Below are 20,597 nucleotides of genomic sequence, written 5' to 3'. Positions count from 1 at the left end.
CTGGTGGCATCATGCTGTGGGGCAGGGTGTCGCACAATGGGGCTGGGGCATCATGCCATGGGGCAGTGTCATGCAATGGGGCCGGGGCATCACACCGTGGGGCTGGTGGCATCATGCTATGGGGCCGGGAGCAGATGGGAGGAGGCCGTGGGGCTGGTGGCATCACGCCGTGGGGCAGGGTGTGGCGCAACGGGGCCGGGGCATCAGGCCGTGGGGCCGGCGCCGTCACGCTATGGGTCCGGGGCCGCCCCACAACACCCCTCCAACAAGTCATTGCGCTCGACAGAGTTTATTGCGCAGGGGGGGGACAACGCCGTGGGGCGACGCCGTGGGTCTGACGCCGTGGGTCCGACGCCGTGGGGCCGGCGGGTTCCTCACTCCTCGTTGAGGCCCTTCTGCCGGAGAGAGAGCGAGAGCGAGGTGAGCGGAGGCAGGAGGCGGCCGTGGGGCAGCAGCAGCAGCGCCGTGGGGCAGCGGCGCCGTGGGGCGGGGACCCACCTTGGGGGCGGCGTCGCCGCGGCTCCTGGCGCGCAGCTTGTTGACCTGCGCCTCGGCCATGTCGGCGCGCTCCTCGGCCTCGTCCAGCTCGTGCTGCGCCTTGCGGAACTTGGCCAGGTTGGCGTTGGCCTGCTCCTCCTGCCCGGGGCGGGGACACGGGGGGACACGGGGGGACACGGGGGGAGGTGACGCCTGCCCCACCGGCCCCACCAGCCCCACGGCCTCCGTCCCGCCATCCCGTCCCTCCTCCAACCCACCCGTCCGTCCATCCCATCCATCTGCTCGTCCATCCACCCGACAACCCAACTGTCCGTCTTCCAACCCATCCGTCCATCTCATCCGTCCATCTGCTCGTCCATCCACCCAACAACCCGTCCGTCCATCCATCTCATCCTTCCATTTCATCTATCTGCTCGTTCGTCCACCCAACAATCTGTCTGTCCATCCTGCAACCCGTCAATCCATCTCATCCTTCCGTCTCGTCCCTCTACTCATCCATCCACCCAACCCACCCATCCATCTCATCCATCCACCCAACCCACGTGTCCATCCTCCAACCCATCCGTCCATCTCATCTGTCCACCCATCCAACCCATCTACCCATCCTTCCATCTCATCCTTCTACTCATCCATCCATCCACCCAACCCATCCATCCATTCTTCAACCCATCCACCCATCCATCCACCCAACAACCCATCTGTCCATCCTCCAACCCATCCGTCCGTCCATCTCATCCATCCATCCAACCCATCTGTCCATCTTCCAACCCATCCATCCATCTCACCTATCTACCCACCTATCAACCCATTTCATCCATCCATCTACGCTTCCATCCACCCAACCCATCCACTCATCCATCCATCCATCTGCTTGTCCATCCACCCAACCCATCTGTCCATCCTCCAACCCATCCGTCCATCTGCTCATCCATCCACCCAACAACCCATCCGTCTGTCCATCTCATCCTTCCGTCTCATACATCTACTCGGCCATCCACCCAACCCATCTGTCTATCTTCCAACACATCCATCCATCTCATCTGTCTATCTGCTCAGCCATCCACCCAACAAGCCATCCGTCCGTCCATCTCATCCATCCATCTGCTTGTCCATCCACCCAACCCATCTCATCCCTCCTCCATCTCATCCGTCCATCTGCTCATCCATCCACCCAACAACCCATCTGTCCATCTCATCCTTCTACTCATCCGCCCACCCAACCCATCCATCCACCCATCAAACCACTCATCCGCCCACCCAACCCATCCATCCACCCATCTGCCCCTTCACGCACCAAACCCGTCCATCTGCCCACCCAACCACCCACCCGTCCATCCAACACATCCCTCCACCTACCCACCCGTCCATCCCTTCGTCCATCCACCCATCCAACCGCCCCCCTATCCCTCCATCCATCCATCTACTCATCCATCCCACCACCTACCCGTCCATCCATCCATCTACTCATCCATCCATCCATCCATCCATCCAACTCATCCATCAACCCATCCATCCATCCACCCACCCACGCGCCCTCCTCATCCTCCACCCCCAAAGTGCCCCGTTTTGGGGTCCTGGTGGCCACCCAGGACCTCCCCCGCCCCCGCCGGCCCCACGCGGGTCCCTCCCGGCCCCGCGTCCGCCTCCGCTCCTGGGTGGGGGAGGACGACGGGGACGCGGCCGGCGGCGTCTCACCGCCTCCTCCGCCTGCCGCTTGTAGGCCTTGACCTTCAGCTGCAGCTTGTCCACCAGGTCCTGCAGCCGCACCAGGTTCTTGCGGTCCTCCTCCGCCTGCGGGGCGCAGGGGACAGCAGCGAGGTGAGACAGGCGGCGGGTTCTAGATCCGCGCCCGGCCGGCTGTCCCGGGTCCCTGTTCTCGATCCGGGGGGGATCTCCCCCCGGGGTGGGGCGGCTGCCTGGCCCTGATGAGGTGCTAAGGGACGTTCTAGGTCGTGCAACGACCCTGCAGATGTCGGGGCATCGGGTCATGTTCTAGGTTGCTCATGTGCCCACGGCCACTGGGTCAATCCTATTCTAGGTCACGCTACAGAAGTGGGTGATGTTCTAAGTCATGCAGGTCCCTAAAGCCACCAGATCAATTGCGTTCTAGATCATGCTACAGCAGCAGAGGATGTTCCAGGTTCCTCATGTGCCCACAGCCCCCAAGTCTGACATGTTCTAGGTTGTGCTTCAGCAATGGGTGATGTTCTAGGTCATGCAGGCCCCAACAGCCACCAGATCAATCGTGTTCTAGGTCACTCTACAACACCAGGTGATGTTCTAGGTTGCTCATGTGCCCATGGCCACAAGGTCAATCCTATTCTAGGTCATGCTACAGCAGTGAATGATGTTCTAGGTCATGCAGGGCTCTAAAGCCACCAAATCAATTGCGTTCTAGATCATGCAACAGCAGCAGGGGATGTTCCAGGTTGCTCATGTGCCCACAGCCATTGAGTCCAACGTGTTCTAGGTTGTGCTACAGCAATAGGTGATGTTCTAGGTCATGCAGGCCCCGACAGCCACCAGATCAACTGTGTTCTAGGTCACTCTACAGCAGCGGGTGATGCTCTAGGTTGCTCACGTGCCCAGGGCCACCACATAAGTCACGTTCTAGGTCACGCTACAGCTCCGCGGCCACGGGGCCGCGTTCCGGGTGTCCCGCCGCGGCTCACCTGGTAGCTGAGCTCCTTGACGCGCCGCTCCGACTTGCGGAGGCCCTTGACGCTCTCGGCGTTGCGCTTCTGCTCGGCCTCCAGCTCGTTCTCCAGCTCCCGCACGCGGGCCTCCAGCTTCTGCAGCTGCTTCTTGCCGCCCTTGAGGGCCAGCTGCTCGGCCTCGTCCAGCCGCAGCTGCAGGTCCTTGATGGTCTGCTCCATGTTCTTCTTCATGCGCTCCAGGTGGGCGCTCGTGTCCTGCTCCTTCTTCAGCTCCTCCGCCATCATGGCCGCCTGCCCCAGCACACAGCAGCGTTGGAAGAAGCAGTGACAGAGGGTGGCCCAAGCCACGTGGCGAGTGACATCATAGGTCGCCCCAGCATCCCTCTGGCAGAGGGTGTTCTAGGTCGCTCAATGACCTAGAACCCCCTCCGTCAGCCCCGGGGCGGCACTCACGTCGGTGATGGCTTTCTTGGCCTTCTCCTCGGCATTCCGGCACTCCTGGATGGCCTCTTCCACCTCCGTCTGCAGCTGGGAGATGTCGGTCTCCATCTTCTTCTTCTGGTTGATGAGGCTGGTGTTCTGGGGAAGAAGAACGCAGAGGTAATCGAGGTCCCTCCCTGCCGGGGATGGGAACCACGTTGGAGGATTCTGGGCGCCGGGGGTGGAAATTTGGTCCCTTGGGCATCTCAGGGACTTTCCAGATGGAGACGTCTTCTGGGCAGGGTCCAGCCGGGTCCCCGTTCTCGATCCGGGGGGATTTCCCCCCAGGACAGGGCGGCTGCCTAGCAACGTTCTAGGTCATGCAACAACCCTGCAGATGTTAGGGCATCGGGTGATGTTCTAAGTGGCTCATGTGCCCACAGCAACCGGGTCAATCCTATTCTAGGCCATGCTACAGCAGTGAGTGATGTTCTAGGTTGCTCATGTGCCTATGGCCACCAGGTCACTCATATTCTAGGTCATGCTATGGCAACGGGTGATGCTCTAGGTCATGCAGGGCCCTAAAGCCACCAGATCAATTGCGTTCTAGATCATGCTACAACAGCAGAGGATGTTCCAGGTTGCTCATGTGCCCACAGCCATCGAGTCCATCGTGTTCTAGGTTGCGCTAGAGCAATGGGTGATGTTCTAGATCATGCATGTCCCTACAGACACCAGGTCAATTGATGACCTCCAGGCAGGGTCCAGCCCAGGGCGCGCACAGCGAGGGCAAAGATCCGGGGACCTGGGATCGCTGGACCAGCCCGCGGTCACCAAGGGGACGTTCTAGGTGACGCAACGGCCAAGGGGGCGAATCTGGGGCAGGACAGGCTCACCTGCGAGTGGAGGAGCTGGACCCGCTCGCTGGCCTCAATCAGCTCCTGCTCGGCCAGCTTCCGGGCCCGCTCCGTCTGCTCCACCACGGCCCGCAGCTCCTCCAGCTCCGCCTGCAGCAGGTTGTTCCTGCGCTCCACGATGGCGATGTTCTCCTTCAGGTCCTCGTTGGCCCGCACCACGTCGTCCAGCTGCAGCTGGGTGTCCTGCAAGACAGCCCGGCCGGACGTCGGTGAGCGGGGAGGTGGGGACAGGGTAGACGTGGACCCGCAGCCACCGCGGGGAAGCTGGGACGGAGGCGGAGAACATCCCCAGGGGGCCAGCAGGTACCTTGAGGTGACCCTGCAAAGTCTTGACTTGCTTCTGGGCCTCGGCGGCGACGCGGTTGGCGTGGCTGAGCTGGATCTCCATCTCGTTGAGGTCGCCCTCCATCTTCTTCTTGAGCCGCAGCGCCTCGTTGCGGCTCCGCGTCTCGGCGTCCAGCGAGGTCTGCAGCGAGTCCACCACCCGCAGGTGGTTCCTCTTGGCCTGCTCCATCTCCTCGTCCTTCTCGGCCAGCTTGCGCTCGTAGTCCGCCTTCACCTGGTTGAACTCCAGCTGGGCCCGCAGGATCTTCCCTTCCTCGTGCTCCAGCGAGGCCTGGAGAACGCGGAGGGACGTGAGCAGCACCGACGGCAGCGAGGGCACACGGGGGGACGCGGGGGACACGGCACCTCGGCCTCCTCCAGCGCCGCTTGCAGCTCCAGCTTCTCGGCGTCCAGCTGCTTCCGGACCTTCTCCAGCTCGTGGATGGTCTTGTGGCTGGCGCCCAGCTGCTCCGTCAGGTCCGAGATCTCCTCTGCGGGGGCAAGAGACCATCAGGCCCCGAGGCAGGAGATGGGGGGGGGGGCGGCCGCGGGGAGGTCCGAGCCCTCACCTTGGAGGTTCTTGTTCTCCCGCTTGAAGGTCTCCAGGTGCTCGAGGGACTCCTCGTAGGCGTTCTTGAGCTTGAAGAGCTCGGTGCTGAGGGAGCGGGCCTCCTTCTGCGAGGCCTCCAGCTCCGTCTGCGACTCCTCGAACTTCTGCTTCCACTCCGCCAGGACCTGCGGGGAGACCACGGATCTCGAGACCTTTTCCCGGGGAGAACCTTCTCTTCCTCCTCCTCCTCGCCCCGGGGCCTCCTGGTGGGGGCTTCGAGCTGAGCTTGGGATTCACCTCTGCCGAAACGCGGCCCCGGATATTGGACTGTTCCGGATTTCTTCTGCTCTCCTACCTGCCCTTTCTCTCCGCCCCCTTCCCACCCTTTTCACACCTCCCCACACCCTTTCCCTGGTCCTTCCACCTTGTCAAAGTTCCTCTGCTTCTTGTCCAGGGCGGCGGCGGCCGCGTTCGACCGTTCCAGGTCCACCATCAGGTCCTCGATCTCGTTCTGCAGCCGGTGCTTGGTCTTCTCCAGCGAGGAGCACTTGGCGTTCACCGCCTCCACCGCCTCCTCGGCCTCCTGCAGCCTCTGCGCCAGCTTCTTCCTGCCGGCCGGGGACGGAGGGAGGAACCCACGTGAGAACCTGCCGGTGGCTTGGACCTTTCCCCACCCCGTAAGTGTAGTTGCTCTCAAAACGAGGGCGGTCAAGAGCAAGACGGTGGTAAAGCTCATGAGCGTTATGGACGTTCTAGGTTCCTCTAGCCAGCAAGCGTTCTGGGTCCCCACCTAGGGCTCTAGATCTACCCAGCATGAAGCAGCCCAGTGTCCTGATAGGTGGCAGCTTGAGGAGGGACGGTGGGGAAAGACGAGACCAGGGAGGCCCCAGCAGCAGTGGGAGAACCTCAGGGTCCGGTGGGGGGTGAATCCAAGGGGAGACGTCTCACTTGGCCTCCTCCAGCTCCTCGGTGCGCTGGATGGCGTCCGTCTCGTACTTGGTCCTCCACTGGGCCACCTCGGAGTTGGCCTTGGACAGGGTGCGCTGGAGCTCGGCCTTGGCCTCCATCTCCTCCTCGTACTGCTCCCGCAGCAGGTCGCAGTCGTGCCGGGCCGACTGGAGGGCGTGGGCCAGCGCGTTCTTCGCCTGGGCCAGGGTGAGGAGAAAGCAAGGCCACGGGGCCCACATCAACCTGACCCGGCTCGGTAAGCGGTGGTGTTGGTCTCCCCAACCCCACCCAGCCACCACGAGATCAACCCAACCACCACGAGGTCAACCCAACCCAACCCAATCACCACGAGGTCAACCCAACCCCCACGAGGTCAACCCAACCCCACCCAACCCCCACGAGGTCAACCCAACCCAACCCCCACGAGGTCAACCCAACCCAACCACAAGGTCAATCCAACCCCACCCAACCACCACGAGGTCAACCCAACCCCCATGAGGTGAGGTCAACCCAACCCCACCCAACCCCCACGAGGTCAACCCAACCCAACCCAACTACCATGAGGTCAACCCAACCTCCATCAGACCAACCCACCCAACCACCATCAGCTAAAGCCAATCCAACCTCCTTTAGACCCACCAATCCCACCCAATCTTGGCCCATTGCGAGGTCCAGTCTGTTGCGAGGGGAGGGGCAGGTTCACATGGTGCCCCTCAAACCCAACCCAGCTCCAGCCCAAGCTCTGAGCCCCACCGATCTCCTCCCACGCCGTACCTTGGCCTCTTCCTCTAGCTGCCTCTTGAGGTCCTCCAGCTGCTGGGTGTAGGTGAGTTTCCCTCGCGTCAGCTGGTTGATGAAGGCTTCCTTCTCCTCCAGCTGCCTGGAGAGCTCACCTACGGGGGGAACGGGGACGGTCACCTGCTGGAGAGACCCCCCCCAGGCCCGACCCACGGCGCACAGTGGGGGGAAAGGGACCTCCTGGGACAGAGCCGAGCGCTCACCGTTCTCAGTCTGGAGCTTGGCGCGCTGGGTCGTGAGATCGTTGACCATCCGCTGAGCCTCCTCGGACTTGGTCCTGTGCTCGTTCATCTGGTCTTCCACGGCGCGGCACATCTTCTCGAGGTTGGCCTGGTGGCAGCAAGGGAGGAAGAGGAGGCGTAAAGGAAGGGAAAGGTAAGATACCGCACGGAGAGGAAGCAGAAGGACCACTGCCGCTAGCCCCACCCCGGTCCTTCCAGGACCTGCCCCCACCTTGGCCTTGACGAGCTGCTCCATGTTGGAACTGACGTCGTCCAGCTCCAGCTTGAGCTCGCTCTTCTCCTTCTCCAGCTTCTGCTTGACGCGCTGCAGGTTGTCGATCTGCTCGCCCAGCTCGGCCACGCTGTCGGCGTGCTTCTTGCGCAGCGTGGCGGCCGTGGCCTCGTGCTGCAGCGTGGCCTCCTCCAGGTCGCGCCGCATCTTCTGGAACTCGGCCTCCCGCTTCTTGTTGAGCTCGACCTGCACCGAGGTGGCGCCGCCCGCCTCCTCCAGCCGCTCGCTGATCTCCTCCAGCTCCCGCGACAGCTCCGAGCGCAGCTTCTCCACCTTGGCCCGCCCCGTGCGCTCTGCCTCCAGCTCCTCCTCCAGCTCCTCGATCCGCGCCTGCCGCCCGGGGATGGAGACGCCATCATCAGGCTTGACCCAACTCAACCCAACCAGCTGGAGACTCCTCAACTCAACCCAACCCAACCAGTTGATGACTCCTCAACTCAACTCAACCCAACCCAACCAGCTGGGGACTCCTCAACCCAACCCAACCAGTTGATGACTCCTCAACTCAACTCAACCCAATCAGTTGATGACTCCCCAACTCAACTCAACCCAACCCAACCAGTTGATGACTCCTCAACTCAACTCAACCCAACCAGCTGATGACTCCCCAACTCAACTCAACCCAACCAGCTGATGACTCCCCAACTCAACTCAACCCAACCAGCTGATGACTCCCCAACTCAACTCAACCCAACCAGCTGATGACTCCCCAACTCAACTCAACCCAACCAGCTGATGACTCCCCAACTCAACTCAACCCAACCAGCTGATGACTCCCCAACTCAACTCAACCCAACCAGCTGATGACTCCCCAACTCAACTCAACCCAACCCAACCAGCTGGAGACTCAACTCAACCCAACCCAACCAGTTGATGACTCCTCAACTCAACCCAACCCAACCAGCTGGAGACTCTTTGGCCTGACTCATGCCCACTACGTGGAGACTCCCCAACTCAACTCAACTCAACCCAACCAGCTGGAGACTCCTCAACCCAACCCAACCAGCTGAAGACTCCTCAACTCAACCCAACCCAACCAGCTGGAGACTCCCCAACTCAACTCAACCAGCTGAAGACTCCCCAACTCAACTCAACCCAACCAGCTGAAGACCTTCAACTCACCTTAGCCAGTCTTGAGACCATTCATCTCTCCTCAACCTGGTCAACCCTTAAGTTCTCCAGATCTAATAGCTCAACCCAACCTTGCTCCGAGTCCAACCCAACCGCTGTGGTCCTTCGGCTCATCCCAACCGCCCCGGAGGTCTCCGGAGCGACCAGCACAGAGAGCAGACAACCCAAGGCAACTCCCTGACCCGAGGGAGGACGTTTTCCTCCCCGGCCCCACCTGAAGCTCTTTGAGCTTCTTCTGGAGCTGGGCGGCGACCGCTTGCTCATCCTCAATTCTGGCGTTGAGGGCGTTGAGCTCAAAGTCTTTCCTGGGGTGGGGGGGAAGAGACAACAGTCCTTGAGGCTCGTGGGCTTGTGGGGCCAGGGAAGGTGGGGCAGATGCCGGGGGCCCCGGCTCCCTACTTCTTCAGCCTCTCGTCCAGCTGCTGCTTGTCGTTCTCCAGGTCCATGATGCTCTCCTGCGCCAGCTTCAAGTCTCCTTCCAGCTTCCGCTTGGCCCGTTCCAGGTCCATCCGGATCTTCTTCTCCTGCTCCAGCGAGCTCTCCAGCTGCCAGCGAGGCAGAGACGTCCCCCCATCAGCCCCCGAACCGGGCGCCTCTGCTCCGCCCCCGGCAGGAGCTGGCTTCCCCCATCCACCAGGGAACGGAGAGACGGGGACTCACGTCGTCCACTTGCTGCTCCAGCTTCACTTTGGCCTTGGTCAAGGTGTTGACCTTGTCTTCTTCCGCCTGCAGGTCATCCAGCGTTTGCTGGTGAGCTTCCTGCAGGGCCTTCTTCTCCTTCGTCAGCTTGGCGATGATCTCGTCCAGCCCGGCCATCTCCTCCGTCAGGTTCTTGACCTACGTGGGGACAAACATCCAGGGCGTGAAGCCACCAACTTCACGCCAAAAGTGGGGCGGAGACGAGGAGAGGCCGTTCTTGTTCTTTAACCCCCTTGATGCAGGAGAAGCCAAGCGGCCTTGGGTCATCCCAACTCAACCCAACCCAACCGGCCTCGGGTCTTCTCAACCTCATCACGCCGGGCTGAGCGGATGCAAGTCCCCTCGGCTCGGGGTTGAGGTCTTTCCCCGCCCTCACCTTGTTCTCCGTGGCGTGTTTCTCCTTCTCCACCTTGGCCAGAGACAACTCCAGGTCGTCGATGTCCTTCTTGAGCTCCGAGCACTCGTCCTCCAGCTTCCTCTTCTTGGCCGTCAGCTCGGAGTTCATCTCCTCCTCGTCCTCCAGGCGCTCCGTGAGCTCCTTCACCTTGGCCTCTAGCTGGATCTTGTTCTTGATCAGCTGGTCGCAGCGCTCCTCGGCGTCGGCGAGGTTGTCTTGCTCCTGGGAAGGGCAAGGAGGGCGTGAGGGCGAAGTGGTGGGGGGGACGTGGGGGGCGGCGTGGGGGGCGGCAGCGGCACTCACAGCCTGCACTTGCAGCTGCAGGTCGTTCTTCTCCTGCAGCATGGAGACCATCTTCTCCTCCAGCTCCTTCCGCCGCGTCTCCGACTTCTCCAGGGCTTCCTTCAGCCGCCCGAACTCCTCCTTCATGGTCTGCGCGGGGCAAGAGGGGTCCGTCAGTCCGCGCGGGAGGTCAAGACCCCCTTCCCTCACGTCGTCCCTCCGTCCGCTTCCGCTCTCATCCGTTTCTCCGTCCGCGCCCTTACTCATCCCTCCTTCCAACGAGCCGTCCGTCCCTCCGTCCACCCCCCTCCGTCCCTCCTTCCGGCCCACCTGCATCTCCTTCTCCGTCTCGGCGCTCTTCAGCAAGGGCTTGATCTTGAAGTAGAGCTTCATCCAGGGCCAGTTCTTCACCCCCATGAAGGCCCGGATGTTCCACTGGATCACCAGGAGCGAGTCCCTGGACGGGGGGACAACGGGGCATGGGCGACGCCCCCCGTGGAGGACCCCCGTCCCTCCCCCAACCTCCCCCCCCCACCCCGCTACCCACCGGCGCTCCAGGATCTTCTTGAACTCCTGCCGGGAGAGGAATCCGCGGACCTGGGCTTGCAAACGGGTCATGATCCGGGCGAGGCGCTCGTCCCGCATCTCCTCCAGCAGCCCCAGGAGCCCCGCTTTGAAGAAGACCTTTGGAAAGGAGAGGGGGTCGGTGCTGTGGGGCGCCCCTCCACCCACCCCAGGGAAGAGGGAGGGATGGACGGAGGCGTGTGTGGGGTGATGGACTCATGGATGGACAGCCTGGTGGGTGGATGAGTGGAGAAGCCCGTGGACGGATGGAGGAACGTGCAGGTGGACGGATGGACGGACGGAGGAACGCGCAGGTGGGTGGACGGACGGAGGAACGGAGGAACGTGCAGGTGGATAGATGGATGGACGGATGGAGGAACATGCAGGTGGGTGGACGGATGGAGGAACGTGCAGGTGGGTGGACGGATGGACAGAAAAACGTGCAGGTGGATGGACAGAGGGACGGAGGAAGGTGCAGGTAGATGGATCTGTAGATGGCCCAATGGATAGGACTATAGGGCCAGGAGACCCCGCACCCAAGTCTCACCTCCTTGACCCGGAGAAGCTCCTCCCCCTCCGTTTACCACCTTCCCCTTCCGCAGATTGGCCCTTCCCGGCCCCTCCCACCGCCCCCCCATGGCCCCGCCCCCTCTCCCCACCCCCACCTCACCTTGGTGTGCCCGAACTTGTACTGGTTGTGGTCGATGTCGAGGGAGCCCAGGAGCTTCTCGGCGCCCTTGCGGCTGTCGATGAACTGCCCCTCGGGGATGGCGGCGGGGTTCAGGATGCGGTAGCTGCAGGGGGGGGGGCGGGGACACCCCAAAATCAGCCCCGCCCAGGCGGCCCCGCCCCCCCTCCCCCCCCCCCACGCGCCCTACCGCTGGCGGAAGTCCCCGTAGAGGATGCGGTTGGGGAAGCCCTTGCGGCAGATGCGGATGCCCTCCAGCACCCCGTTGCAGCGGAGCTGGTGCATCACCAGGGGGTTGTCCATCACGCCTGGTTCGGGGGCGGGGCGTGGAGAGGAGGTCGGCCATGTTGAGGAGGCGGGGCCGGCCCCACGGCTCCGCCCCCTTCCCCCCCCGGGGCTGTTGGCCACCGTCCTCCTTCACGGTGGGCTTGAGGTGGCCCTGTTGCACCACCATCGCAGCCCCTGGGGGGGGTTAGCTCCGCCCCCCCGGTGGGGATTAGCCCCGCCTCCTCGAGATTAGCCCTGCCTCCTCAAGATTAGCCCCACCCCACCAAGGGGATTGGCTCACCGGGAGACTTGGTCTCGTTGGGGATGATGCAGCGGACGAAGTGGGGGTGGGTGGAGCGCAGGTTGGTCATCAGCTTGTTGAGGTTCTCCTGGGGAGGGGGGTGGGGGGCGGGCAGGGGACAATCAGGGCTGCCCCACGGGACCCCCAACCTGCCCCCCACCCCGTCGGGTTCCCGCCTGCCCCACCGCACACAGGATCCCCGCATCCGCCCAATCCCTCACCCGGTGTAGAGCCGAGACCGTCTGGAAGGAGGAACCTTTCTTCTTGGAGCCTTTCCCCTTCTCCACGGCTGGAGGAAAGAGGTGGGACAGGTCAAGGAGAGGCGGGCGGAGACACCCGGACGCCTGGGCTCCCTCCCCGCCCCGCCGCGGCAAACGGGGCCGCGCCCTTACGCGCATCGGCCCCGGCGTAGTTGGCGAAGAGGTTGGCCAGGAGCTTGAGGGACGATTTCTGGTAGAGGCCCACCACCGTCTCGTTGAGCGGGTCCTTGTTCTTCTGCAGCCAGCCGAGGATGTTGTAGTCCACCGTGCCGGCGTAGTGGATGAGGGCGAAGTGGGCTTCCGGCTTGCCCTTGATGTTGCGCGGCTTCCCGAAGTTGGCCGACTTGCCCAGGTGGTTGTCGTAGAGCTTGGCCTTGAAGGTCATGTCCGTGGCCTTGGGGAACATGCACTCCTCCTCCAGGATGGACATGATCCCCATGGGCTGGGCAACGGAGAAGCTCGTTGGCCATGGAGGAGACCCAGCGTGACCCAACCGGCCACCTTGGTGCTCTCCACTTGGTCCCAGCTGGAAGGACCCTTCTCCAGGAGGTCCGGGGGGGGGAGGCGGTACCTTTTCGATGAGGTCGATGCAGGCCTGGAGGTCCATGCCGAAGTCGATGAACTCCCACTCGATCCCTTCCTTCTTGTACTCCTCCTGCTCCAGCACGAACATGTGGTGGTTGAAGAACTGCTGCAGCTTCTCGTTGGTGAAGTTGATGCAGAGCTGCTCGAAGCTGTTGAACTGAGGGACAAAAGGGGACGGTCGACGTTCTGCTCAAAGGGATCAACGGGGTCAACTGGGCACCCAACGGGGTCAACCAGGCTCCCAATGGGGTCCAATTAATGCCCAACAGGGTCAACAGGGGCAACGGGACACCCAACGAGGTCAACTCAGCACCCAACGGGGTCCAATTAGCAATCAACGGGGTCCAACTAATACCCAACGGGGTCAACTGGGTCAACTCGGCACCCAACGGGGTCCAATTAACACCCAACGGGATCAACAGAGTCAACTCAGCACCCAACGGGGTCAACGCAGCACCCAACGGGGTCCAATTAATGCCCAAAGGGGTCAACAGGGTGAACTGGACACCCAACGGGGTCAACTCAGCATCCAATGGTGTCCAATTAACGCCCAACGGGATCAACAGGGTCAACTGGACACCCAGTGGGGTCCAATTAACGCCCAATGGCATCAACGGAGTCAACTCAGCACCCAACGGGGTCCAATTAACATCCAACAGGATCAACTAGGTCAACTCAACACCCAACGGGATCCAATTAATACCCAACGGGGTCAACTGGGTCAACTCGGCACCCAACGGGGTCCAATTAATGCCCAACAGGATCAACTGGGTCAACTCAGCACCCAACGGGGTCAACTGGGTCGACTCGGCACCCAACGGGATCCAATTAACGCACAATGGGGTCCAATTAACACCCAACGGGGTCAACAGGGTCAAGTGGATGCCCAACGGGGTCAACTCAGCACCCAACGGGGTCAACTCAGCACCCAACAGGATCCAATTAATGCCCAATGGGGTCAACTCAGCGCCCAACAAAGTCAACGAGGTGGACTCAAGACCCCAGAAGGGCAACTCGGCGCCCAACCCGGTCAACCGCCCACCAGGGGGCATCAGCTCAAGCCCCTCGTCTCATCCCGCCCCACAGACGCCTGCCGGGGGCCTCACATCGAAGATCTCGAAGCCGGCGATGTCCAGCACGCCGATGAAGTACTGCCGCGGCTGCTTGGTCTCCAAGGAGTTGTTGATCCTGGTCACCATCCAGTTGAACATCTTCTCGTAGACGGCCTTGGCCAGGGCCCCCACGGCGTAAATCACCTGGAAAAGGGACATCCCGGAGATGATCCAGGGCTCCGGGCACCTTTCCTCATCCCGGGACAGCGTGGGGACACCCCAAAAAAGGAGAAGATGGGACAGTCGGTCTCACCTGCTGGACGTTTTGCCCCTTGGTGACGTACTCGTTGCCCACCTTGACCCGGGGGTGGCAGAGCCCCTTGAGGAGGTCGGCCGAGTTCAGTCCCATCAGGTAGGCCGACTTGTCCGCTTCTGGAGAGGCGAAGGAGAGCAGGTGAGACCCCAGGGAGGTCCCGGTGGTGCCTCACCCACCCACCGCCCGGCCGGGCCCCACCTTCGGTGCCGTCGGGCTCCGCCTGCTCCTCCCGTTGCTTCTGCTTGAACTTCATGTTGCCGAAGTGCATGATGGCGCCCGTCAGCTTGTAGATGGAGCTCTTCTCCTCCGCGGTGAAGCCCAGCACGTCGAACGCGCTCTGGAGAGGACACGGAAAGGGGGGAGGAAAAGGAAAATCAGTGGGTCGCGGCCCCAACGCCGCCCCCGGTGCCGCCCCGCGGGGCCCCGCTCACGTCCGTGGCCAGCAGCTCCTCCCCGTCGTCGATGGACGGCACCGTGGTCTCTCCTTGGGAGATGAAGGCGTAGTCGTAGGGGTTGTTGGTCACCAGCATCATGTCTGCGAGGGAGGAACGGGGTCGGGAGAGGCAGGAAGTTGCTCCGTGGTGGGGCGGGAAAGGGGGGGAGCGGCATCCGGCCCCGGGCAGGGCAAGAGGGAAGCTCACCGAGCAGCTCCGGCTTCTTGTTGGAGAGGATCTGGTAGTAGATGTGGTAGTTCCTCTCGGCCTTGAGCTGGAAGATGACCCGGGACTTCTCCAGGAGGTCTGGAGGAGGGAGAGAACATCTTGGGGGATGGATGGATGGAGGAACGAGCGTACGGATGGAGACAGAGAAGACGTGCGGATGGATGAGTAGGTAGGTGGACACGTGTGGATGGAGGAACACAAGAAACGTGGATGAATAAATGGGGAAATGGATGAATGGATGGATGGAGAAATGGAAGCACAACAGGATAACGAGATGGGTGGAGACACGGTGGGACAAGAAGTCGCGTGGAAACAGGGTAGGACGAGAAGACACGTGGAAATGTGGCGGGACGAGATGGATGGACGGACGGAGCCCCACTCACAGGTCTCGATGTCGGCCGACGCCAGCTTCCCGGTGGCCCCGAAGTGGATGCGGATGAACTTCCCCTGCGAGGGCGGGAGCGTGAGGTGAGGCCCCGCCCACCCCACACCCTGCCGCCCCACGGCTCCTCCCCTCCCCACCCCCCCCCCGGCCTCGGCGGCACTCACGAATCGGGACGAGTTGTCGTTGCGGACGGTCTTGGCGTTGCCGAAGGCCTCCAAGGCGGGGTTGGCCTGGATGATTTGATCCTCCAGGGTGCCCTGCGGGGGGGGGAAAAAGGAGGGAGGATGCGTTGGTTGATGGATGGATGGATGGAAAAAAGAGACGGATGGGTTGATGAATAGAGAAACAGATGGGTTGGGGGATGGACGGATGGACAGATGAGTTGGTTGATAGTTGGATGCACAAATAGATCGCTTCATGGTTGGACGGACAAGCGGGTTGGTTCACGGTTGGACAGGTTGGTGGATGGATGGGTTGGTTGATGGACACACGAGTTGGCTGACAGACGGATGGACAGATGAGTTGGCTGACAGACGGATGAACAGATGAGTTAGTTCACGGTTGGATGGACAGATCGGTTGGTGGACGGACGGATGGGTTGGTTGATGGACACGTGCCTTGGCTGATGGTTGGATGGACACATGAGTTAGTTCACGGTTGGATGGACAGACAGGTTGGTGGATGGACAGACGGGCTGGTTAACAGACAGATGGACAGAGAGGTTGGTGGATGGACGGATGGACAGAGTGGTTGTTAGACGGATGGATGGGTTGGTTGATGGACACATGCCTTGGTTGATGGTTGGATGGACAGATGGGTTGGTTCACGGTTGTACGGACAGATGAGTTGGTTGATGGACAGAACAGTTGGTTGATTGACAGGACACATGGGTTGGTTGACAGACAGGTAGACAGAGGAGTTGGCGGATGGATGGACGGACAGATGGGTTGGTTCACGGCTGGACGGACGGATGAGTTGGTTGATGGACAGAACAGTTGGTTGATTGACAGGACACATGGGTTGGTTGACTGACAGATAGACAGAGAAGTTGGCGGATGGATGGACGGACAGATGGGTTGGTTCACGGTTGGACGGACGGATGAGTTGGTTGATGGACAGAACAGTTGGTTGATGAACAGGACACGGAAGTTGGTTGATGAACAGATGGATAGAGAGGTTGGTGGACGGACGGATGGACAGAGGGGTTGGTGGACAGACGGACGGACGGAGAAGCAGGCGCGGGGCCGGCCCTCACCTTGCCTGGGGTCCCTGCCTCCTTCTTGCCGCGGTCGCCGATGGCCGCGATGACGGCGAAGTACTGGATGACCCGCTTGGTGTTCACCGTCTTCCCCGCCCCGGATTCTCCGCTGCAGTGGGGGGGGGGGAGCCAATGAGGGCAGGGCTATGCCATGAGAGGGCGGGGCTATGCCACAGGAGGCGGGGCCTCACCGGGAAGGGGGTGTGGCCAAAACAGTGGGCAAATCTTATGGTAGGTGGCATCAACATCTGCCATGGACAAGGTCAGGTTGTATAAGATGGAGATCAGCCATGCCAGTAGGTGGAGCTACAGCAGGGCGTGGCTTCTGGGCAAAGGGGAGGGGCTAACAGAGGGGTGGGTGGGGCTAAGCGCCTGGTGGGCGGGGCTTGGCGTCACTCACGTGATGAGGATGGACTGGTTCTCCCGATCTGCAGGGCGAGAAGAAGAACAAGGATAAGAAGGAGCGTGAGGCGGCGGAGCGACCCCGGAGGCCACCACGTCCCTGCCCCACATCTCCTGCCCCCCCCCCGAAAAGGGATCGGGGGACGGGGGGGCCTCTGGGAAAGGCGGGAGCGGGGGAGGAGCAAGGCTATGGGGCGGGGCTACGGGGCGGGGGGCCCTACCGGTGAGCATGTTCTGGTAGGCGTTGTCGGAGATGGAGAAGATGTGGGGAGGAGCTTCGCTCCGCTTCTTGCCCCGGTAGGCGGCCACCACCTCGGCGTTGTAGACGGGCAGCCACTTGTAGGGGTTCACCGTCACGCAGAAGAGCCCCGAGTAGGTCTGCGGGGGGGGCGGAGCCAGAACGCGTCGTTCCCCCCCCACCGAGCGACCGAGGAGGCGATGCCCCGTTCTAGGCGCCCCAAGGGCCAACGGGGAAGGGTCGCCCCGTTCTAGGTGTCCCAAGGCCTCTGGGGAAGGTCACCTGGTCCTCAGTGCCCCAAGGGGTGGGGGGAAGAGTGACCCACTTCTAGGTACCCCAAGGGCTCTGCGGAAGGAATGCCTGGTTCTAGGTACCCCAAGGACTCCAAGGAAGGGATGCCTGGTTCTAGGTACCCTAATGCCTCTGGGAAAAGGTTACCTGGTTCTCTGTGCCCCAAGGGGTGTGGGGAAAGGTCACCCAGTTCTAGGTACCCCAAGGGCTCTAGGAAAGGGACATCCACTTCTAGGTACCTCAAGGTCTCCAGAGAAGGGACACCTAATTCTAGGCGCCCCAACGGCTCCAGGCATGAGCTAACCCCTTCTAGCACCCCAATGATTCCAGCGAAGTGACAGCAGGTTCTACGTGTCACGATTCCAGGGAAGGAACAGCCAGTTCTAGGTGCCCCAAGGACTCCAAAGAAAGGGTGAGGATCTAGGCGCCCCAAGAACTCCAGACTCACGTAGATCATCCAAGAAGAGTAGCGGTCCTTGAGGTTGTAGAGCACGGCGGGCTCGTGGAGGAAGGTGAGCATGGCCATGTCCTCGATCTTGTCGAACTTGGGCGGGTTCTGCTGCATGATCTGGTCCTCCTTGACCGTCACCGTCTGCTCAAGAAAAAGAAGAAGGGTCCGGGGGGGTTGGGGGTGAGGAAGGGCTCTGGATACGCCCCCCCCCCATAGGGCTGGGGGGAGGAAGGGGGGTGTCCTTGGGCTGTGGGGAAGCAATGAGGGGTTCCAGGTGCCCCTTGGGTGCTGGGGAGGGAAACTGGGGTCTCAGCAACCCTCAGGACCTGGGATCTTGGTGTCTCTTCGGTGGTGGGGAGGACGAACCAAGATCTAGGTGTCTTTTGGGCGCTGGGCAGGGCCAAACTGGGGTCTGGGCATCCCTCTGGGTGCTGGGGGGCCAAACTGGGCTCTAGGTGTTCCTTGGGTGCTGAGGACGATGAACTAGTATCCAGGTGTCCCTTAGCTGCTGGGGAGACTGAACTGGGTTCTAGATGTCTCTCGGATGCTGGGGGGCCAGCCTGGGGTCTAGGTGTCCCTTGGGCACTGGAGAGGCAGACAGAACTGGATTCTAGACATCCCTTGGGCACTGGGGGAACAGAACAGGGCTCTAGGTGCCCCTTTGGCCCTGGGGGGGGACAGAACAGGGCTCTAAGCATCCTTTGGGCACTGAAGGTGACAGAACCAGGTTCTAGGTATCCCTTGGGCACTGGAAAACACAGAACAGGGCTCTAAGTGCCCCATTGGCACTGAGGGGGACAGAACCAGGTTCTAGAGATCCCTTGGAGACTGAGAAGGACAGAACCAGGTTCCAGGTGCACCTTGGGCACTGAGGAGAACAGAACTGGGTTCTGGGTACCCCTCAGGCACTGGGGAGAACAGAACCGGTTTCTAGGTTCCCCTTGAGCACTAGAGAGCACAGAATAGGGCTCTAGGCACCCCTCAGGCACTGGGAGGGGGGGGGCAGAACCGGGTTCTAGGTTCCCCTTGAACATTAAAGAGCTCAGAACAGGGCTCTAGGCGCTCCTAGGGCACTGGGGAGGACAGAACTGGGTTCTAGGTTTCCCTTGAGCACTAGAGAGCACAGAACAGGGCTCTAGGCGCCCCTCGGGCACTGGGGGGGGCAGAACCGGGTTCCAGGCGCCCCCACCTTGCCGCGCTCGGTCTCGGCGGTGATCTTGGCGCCGTCGCGGGAGACGATGGTGGCCTTGACGAACTCCTCCTTGTCGTCGGGGACGAAGATGTCCTTCTTGAGGTCGAAGGGCCGGGTCTGCGCCTCCACCCGCTCCTTCTCCGGCTTGCGCAGGTAGGGGGCGGCCTCGCCGAACTCGGCCATCTCCGCGTCGGGCATGGCGGCGCTGGGCGGGCGGGCGGGCGGCGGTGGGAGCTCAGCGCCCTCCCGGGAACCCCCGCGGCCCCCTGCCCCAGTTCCCCCAGTTCCCCCGGCACCGCGTCTCCCAGTTTCCCCAGTTCCCCCCTGCCGCTTCCCCAGCTCGGTTCCTTCCATTCCCCCACCCATGTTCCCCGTTCCCCCACCCCAGGTCCTCCCAGGGCCCCCCAGTTCCTCCTGGGGTTCCCCAGGTCCTCCCAGTGCCCCCCAGTTCCTCCTGGGGCCCCCCAGTTCCTCCCAGCACCCCCCAGTTCCTCCCGGGGCCCAGCCTCACCTCTAGCTGCTGGCTCGGGGGACGATGCTGACGACGGGTCTCTGCTCCTGGGCTGGGGGGCGACATGTGAGTCCGCGTTCACCCCCCTTCCGTGCCCTCCCAGTATGTCCCAGTACCCCCCCAGTACCCCCCCAGTGCTCCCCAGTATGCCCCAATACTCCTCCCACCACATCCCAGTTCCTCCCCATAGTTTCCCCAGCTCTTTTTCCAGTTCCCCTTCCCAGTTTCCCCACAGATCCTCCCGGCTCCCCCCCCCCATACTCCCACTGACTCCCAGTTTCCCCATAGACTCTCCCAGTCTCCCCAGTCCCTCCCTGCTACTCTCCACTGCCTTCCAGTCCCTCAGAGACCCTCCCAGTCCCTCCCAGTTCCCCTGTAGACCCTCCCAGTCCCTGCACACTCTCCCAGTCTGTGCCCAGTTTCCCCGTAGACCCTCCCAGTCCTTCCTGGTCCCTCCCAGGTCCCCTGTAGATCCTCCCAGTACCTCCCAGTTCCCCCATAGATCCACCCAGTATCTCCCAGTCCCTCCCAGTTACCCCTGCAGACCCTCCCCGTTCCTTCCCAGTGCCCCACAGACCCTCCCAGTCCCCCCCAGTCCCACCCCGGTGCCCACCTGCCGTGTGGGTCTGCGGCGCAGCCCCGGGGCCCCGTTTTATCCCCGACCCCCCCCCTCGCCCGGCGCGGCCCAGCCCCGCGTCACCGGCGGCCCCTCGCACGGGGACGGCCCCTTGGGGGGGGGGGGACACGGCCCCTCGCACAAGGACACGGCCCCTCGCGCAGGGATATACGACACCCCACAGCCCCACGGGGCCCCTATGGCCCCATAGGGCTCCCTATAACCTCATAAAGTTCCTATATCCCCCACAACCACATAGAACTCCTTATACCCCTATAGGGTCCCTATAGCCGCATAGGATTTTCCACTACCCCATAGGGCCCCCATAGCCTTCTACAGCCCCATAGAGCTCCCGGTACTCCTATAGGGTCCCTATAGCCCCATAGGATCCTCCACAGCCCCATAGAGCCTCCGTACCCCCCAC

General features: G+C 62.1%; 1 protein-coding gene across 1 annotated transcript; it reads right to left on the bottom strand.

Moving 5' to 3' along the window:
- Positions 1–314: 314 nt before the first annotated feature.
- Positions 315–19,632, bottom strand: LOC106484950 (myosin-7). Its single transcript, XM_067314996.1, has 40 exons — positions 19,558–19,632; positions 19,044–19,251; positions 17,852–17,995; positions 17,096–17,252; positions 16,873–16,900; positions 16,470–16,581; positions 15,379–15,471; positions 15,213–15,276; positions 14,809–14,907; positions 14,599–14,702; positions 14,366–14,504; positions 14,165–14,283; positions 13,906–14,055; positions 12,786–12,956; positions 12,347–12,656; positions 12,176–12,243; positions 11,955–12,042; positions 11,577–11,694; positions 11,369–11,492; positions 10,682–10,818; positions 10,465–10,591; positions 10,156–10,284; positions 9,832–10,074; positions 9,417–9,593; positions 9,156–9,301; positions 8,971–9,061; positions 7,566–7,955; positions 7,316–7,442; positions 7,089–7,207; positions 6,315–6,511; positions 5,791–5,974; positions 5,386–5,551; positions 5,183–5,307; positions 4,800–5,108; positions 4,472–4,675; positions 3,609–3,734; positions 3,171–3,446; positions 2,194–2,289; positions 499–636; positions 315–395 (listed from the first exon to the last, which is right to left on the bottom strand). Exons 2-40 carry the CDS (start codon positions 19,242–19,244, stop codon positions 375–377), a joined length of 5,817 nt encoding a protein of 1,938 aa, XP_067171097.1. The 5' UTR covers positions 19,245–19,251; positions 19,558–19,632; the 3' UTR covers positions 315–374.
- Between the last annotated feature and the right edge of the window lie 965 nt (positions 19,633–20,597).

Source organism: Apteryx mantelli, chromosome 39, assembly GCF_036417845.1.
Source record: "Apteryx mantelli isolate bAptMan1 chromosome 39, bAptMan1.hap1, whole genome shotgun sequence".
NCBI classification, from domain to species: Eukaryota; Metazoa; Chordata; class Aves; order Apterygiformes; family Apterygidae; genus Apteryx; species Apteryx mantelli.
Note: the sequence above shows the minus strand (reverse complement) of the source record. Positions and strands in the feature narration are given on the sequence as shown.

Excerpts from the sequence above, each read along its gene's own strand:
- LOC106484950 (XM_067314996.1), bottom strand. The coding sequence starts at position 19,244 with ATGCCCGACGCGGAGATGGCCGAGTTCGGCGAGGCCGCCCCCTACCTG. Across the intron at positions 7,443-7,565 it reads AGCAGCTCGTCAAGGCCAAG|GCCAACCTCGAGAAGATGTG; the intron begins GTGGGGGCAGGT and ends TGCTGCCACCAG. Across the intron at positions 7,208-7,315 it reads CAAGCTCCAGACTGAGAACG|GTGAGCTCTCCAGGCAGCTG; the intron begins GTGAGCGCTCGG and ends TTCCCCCCGTAG.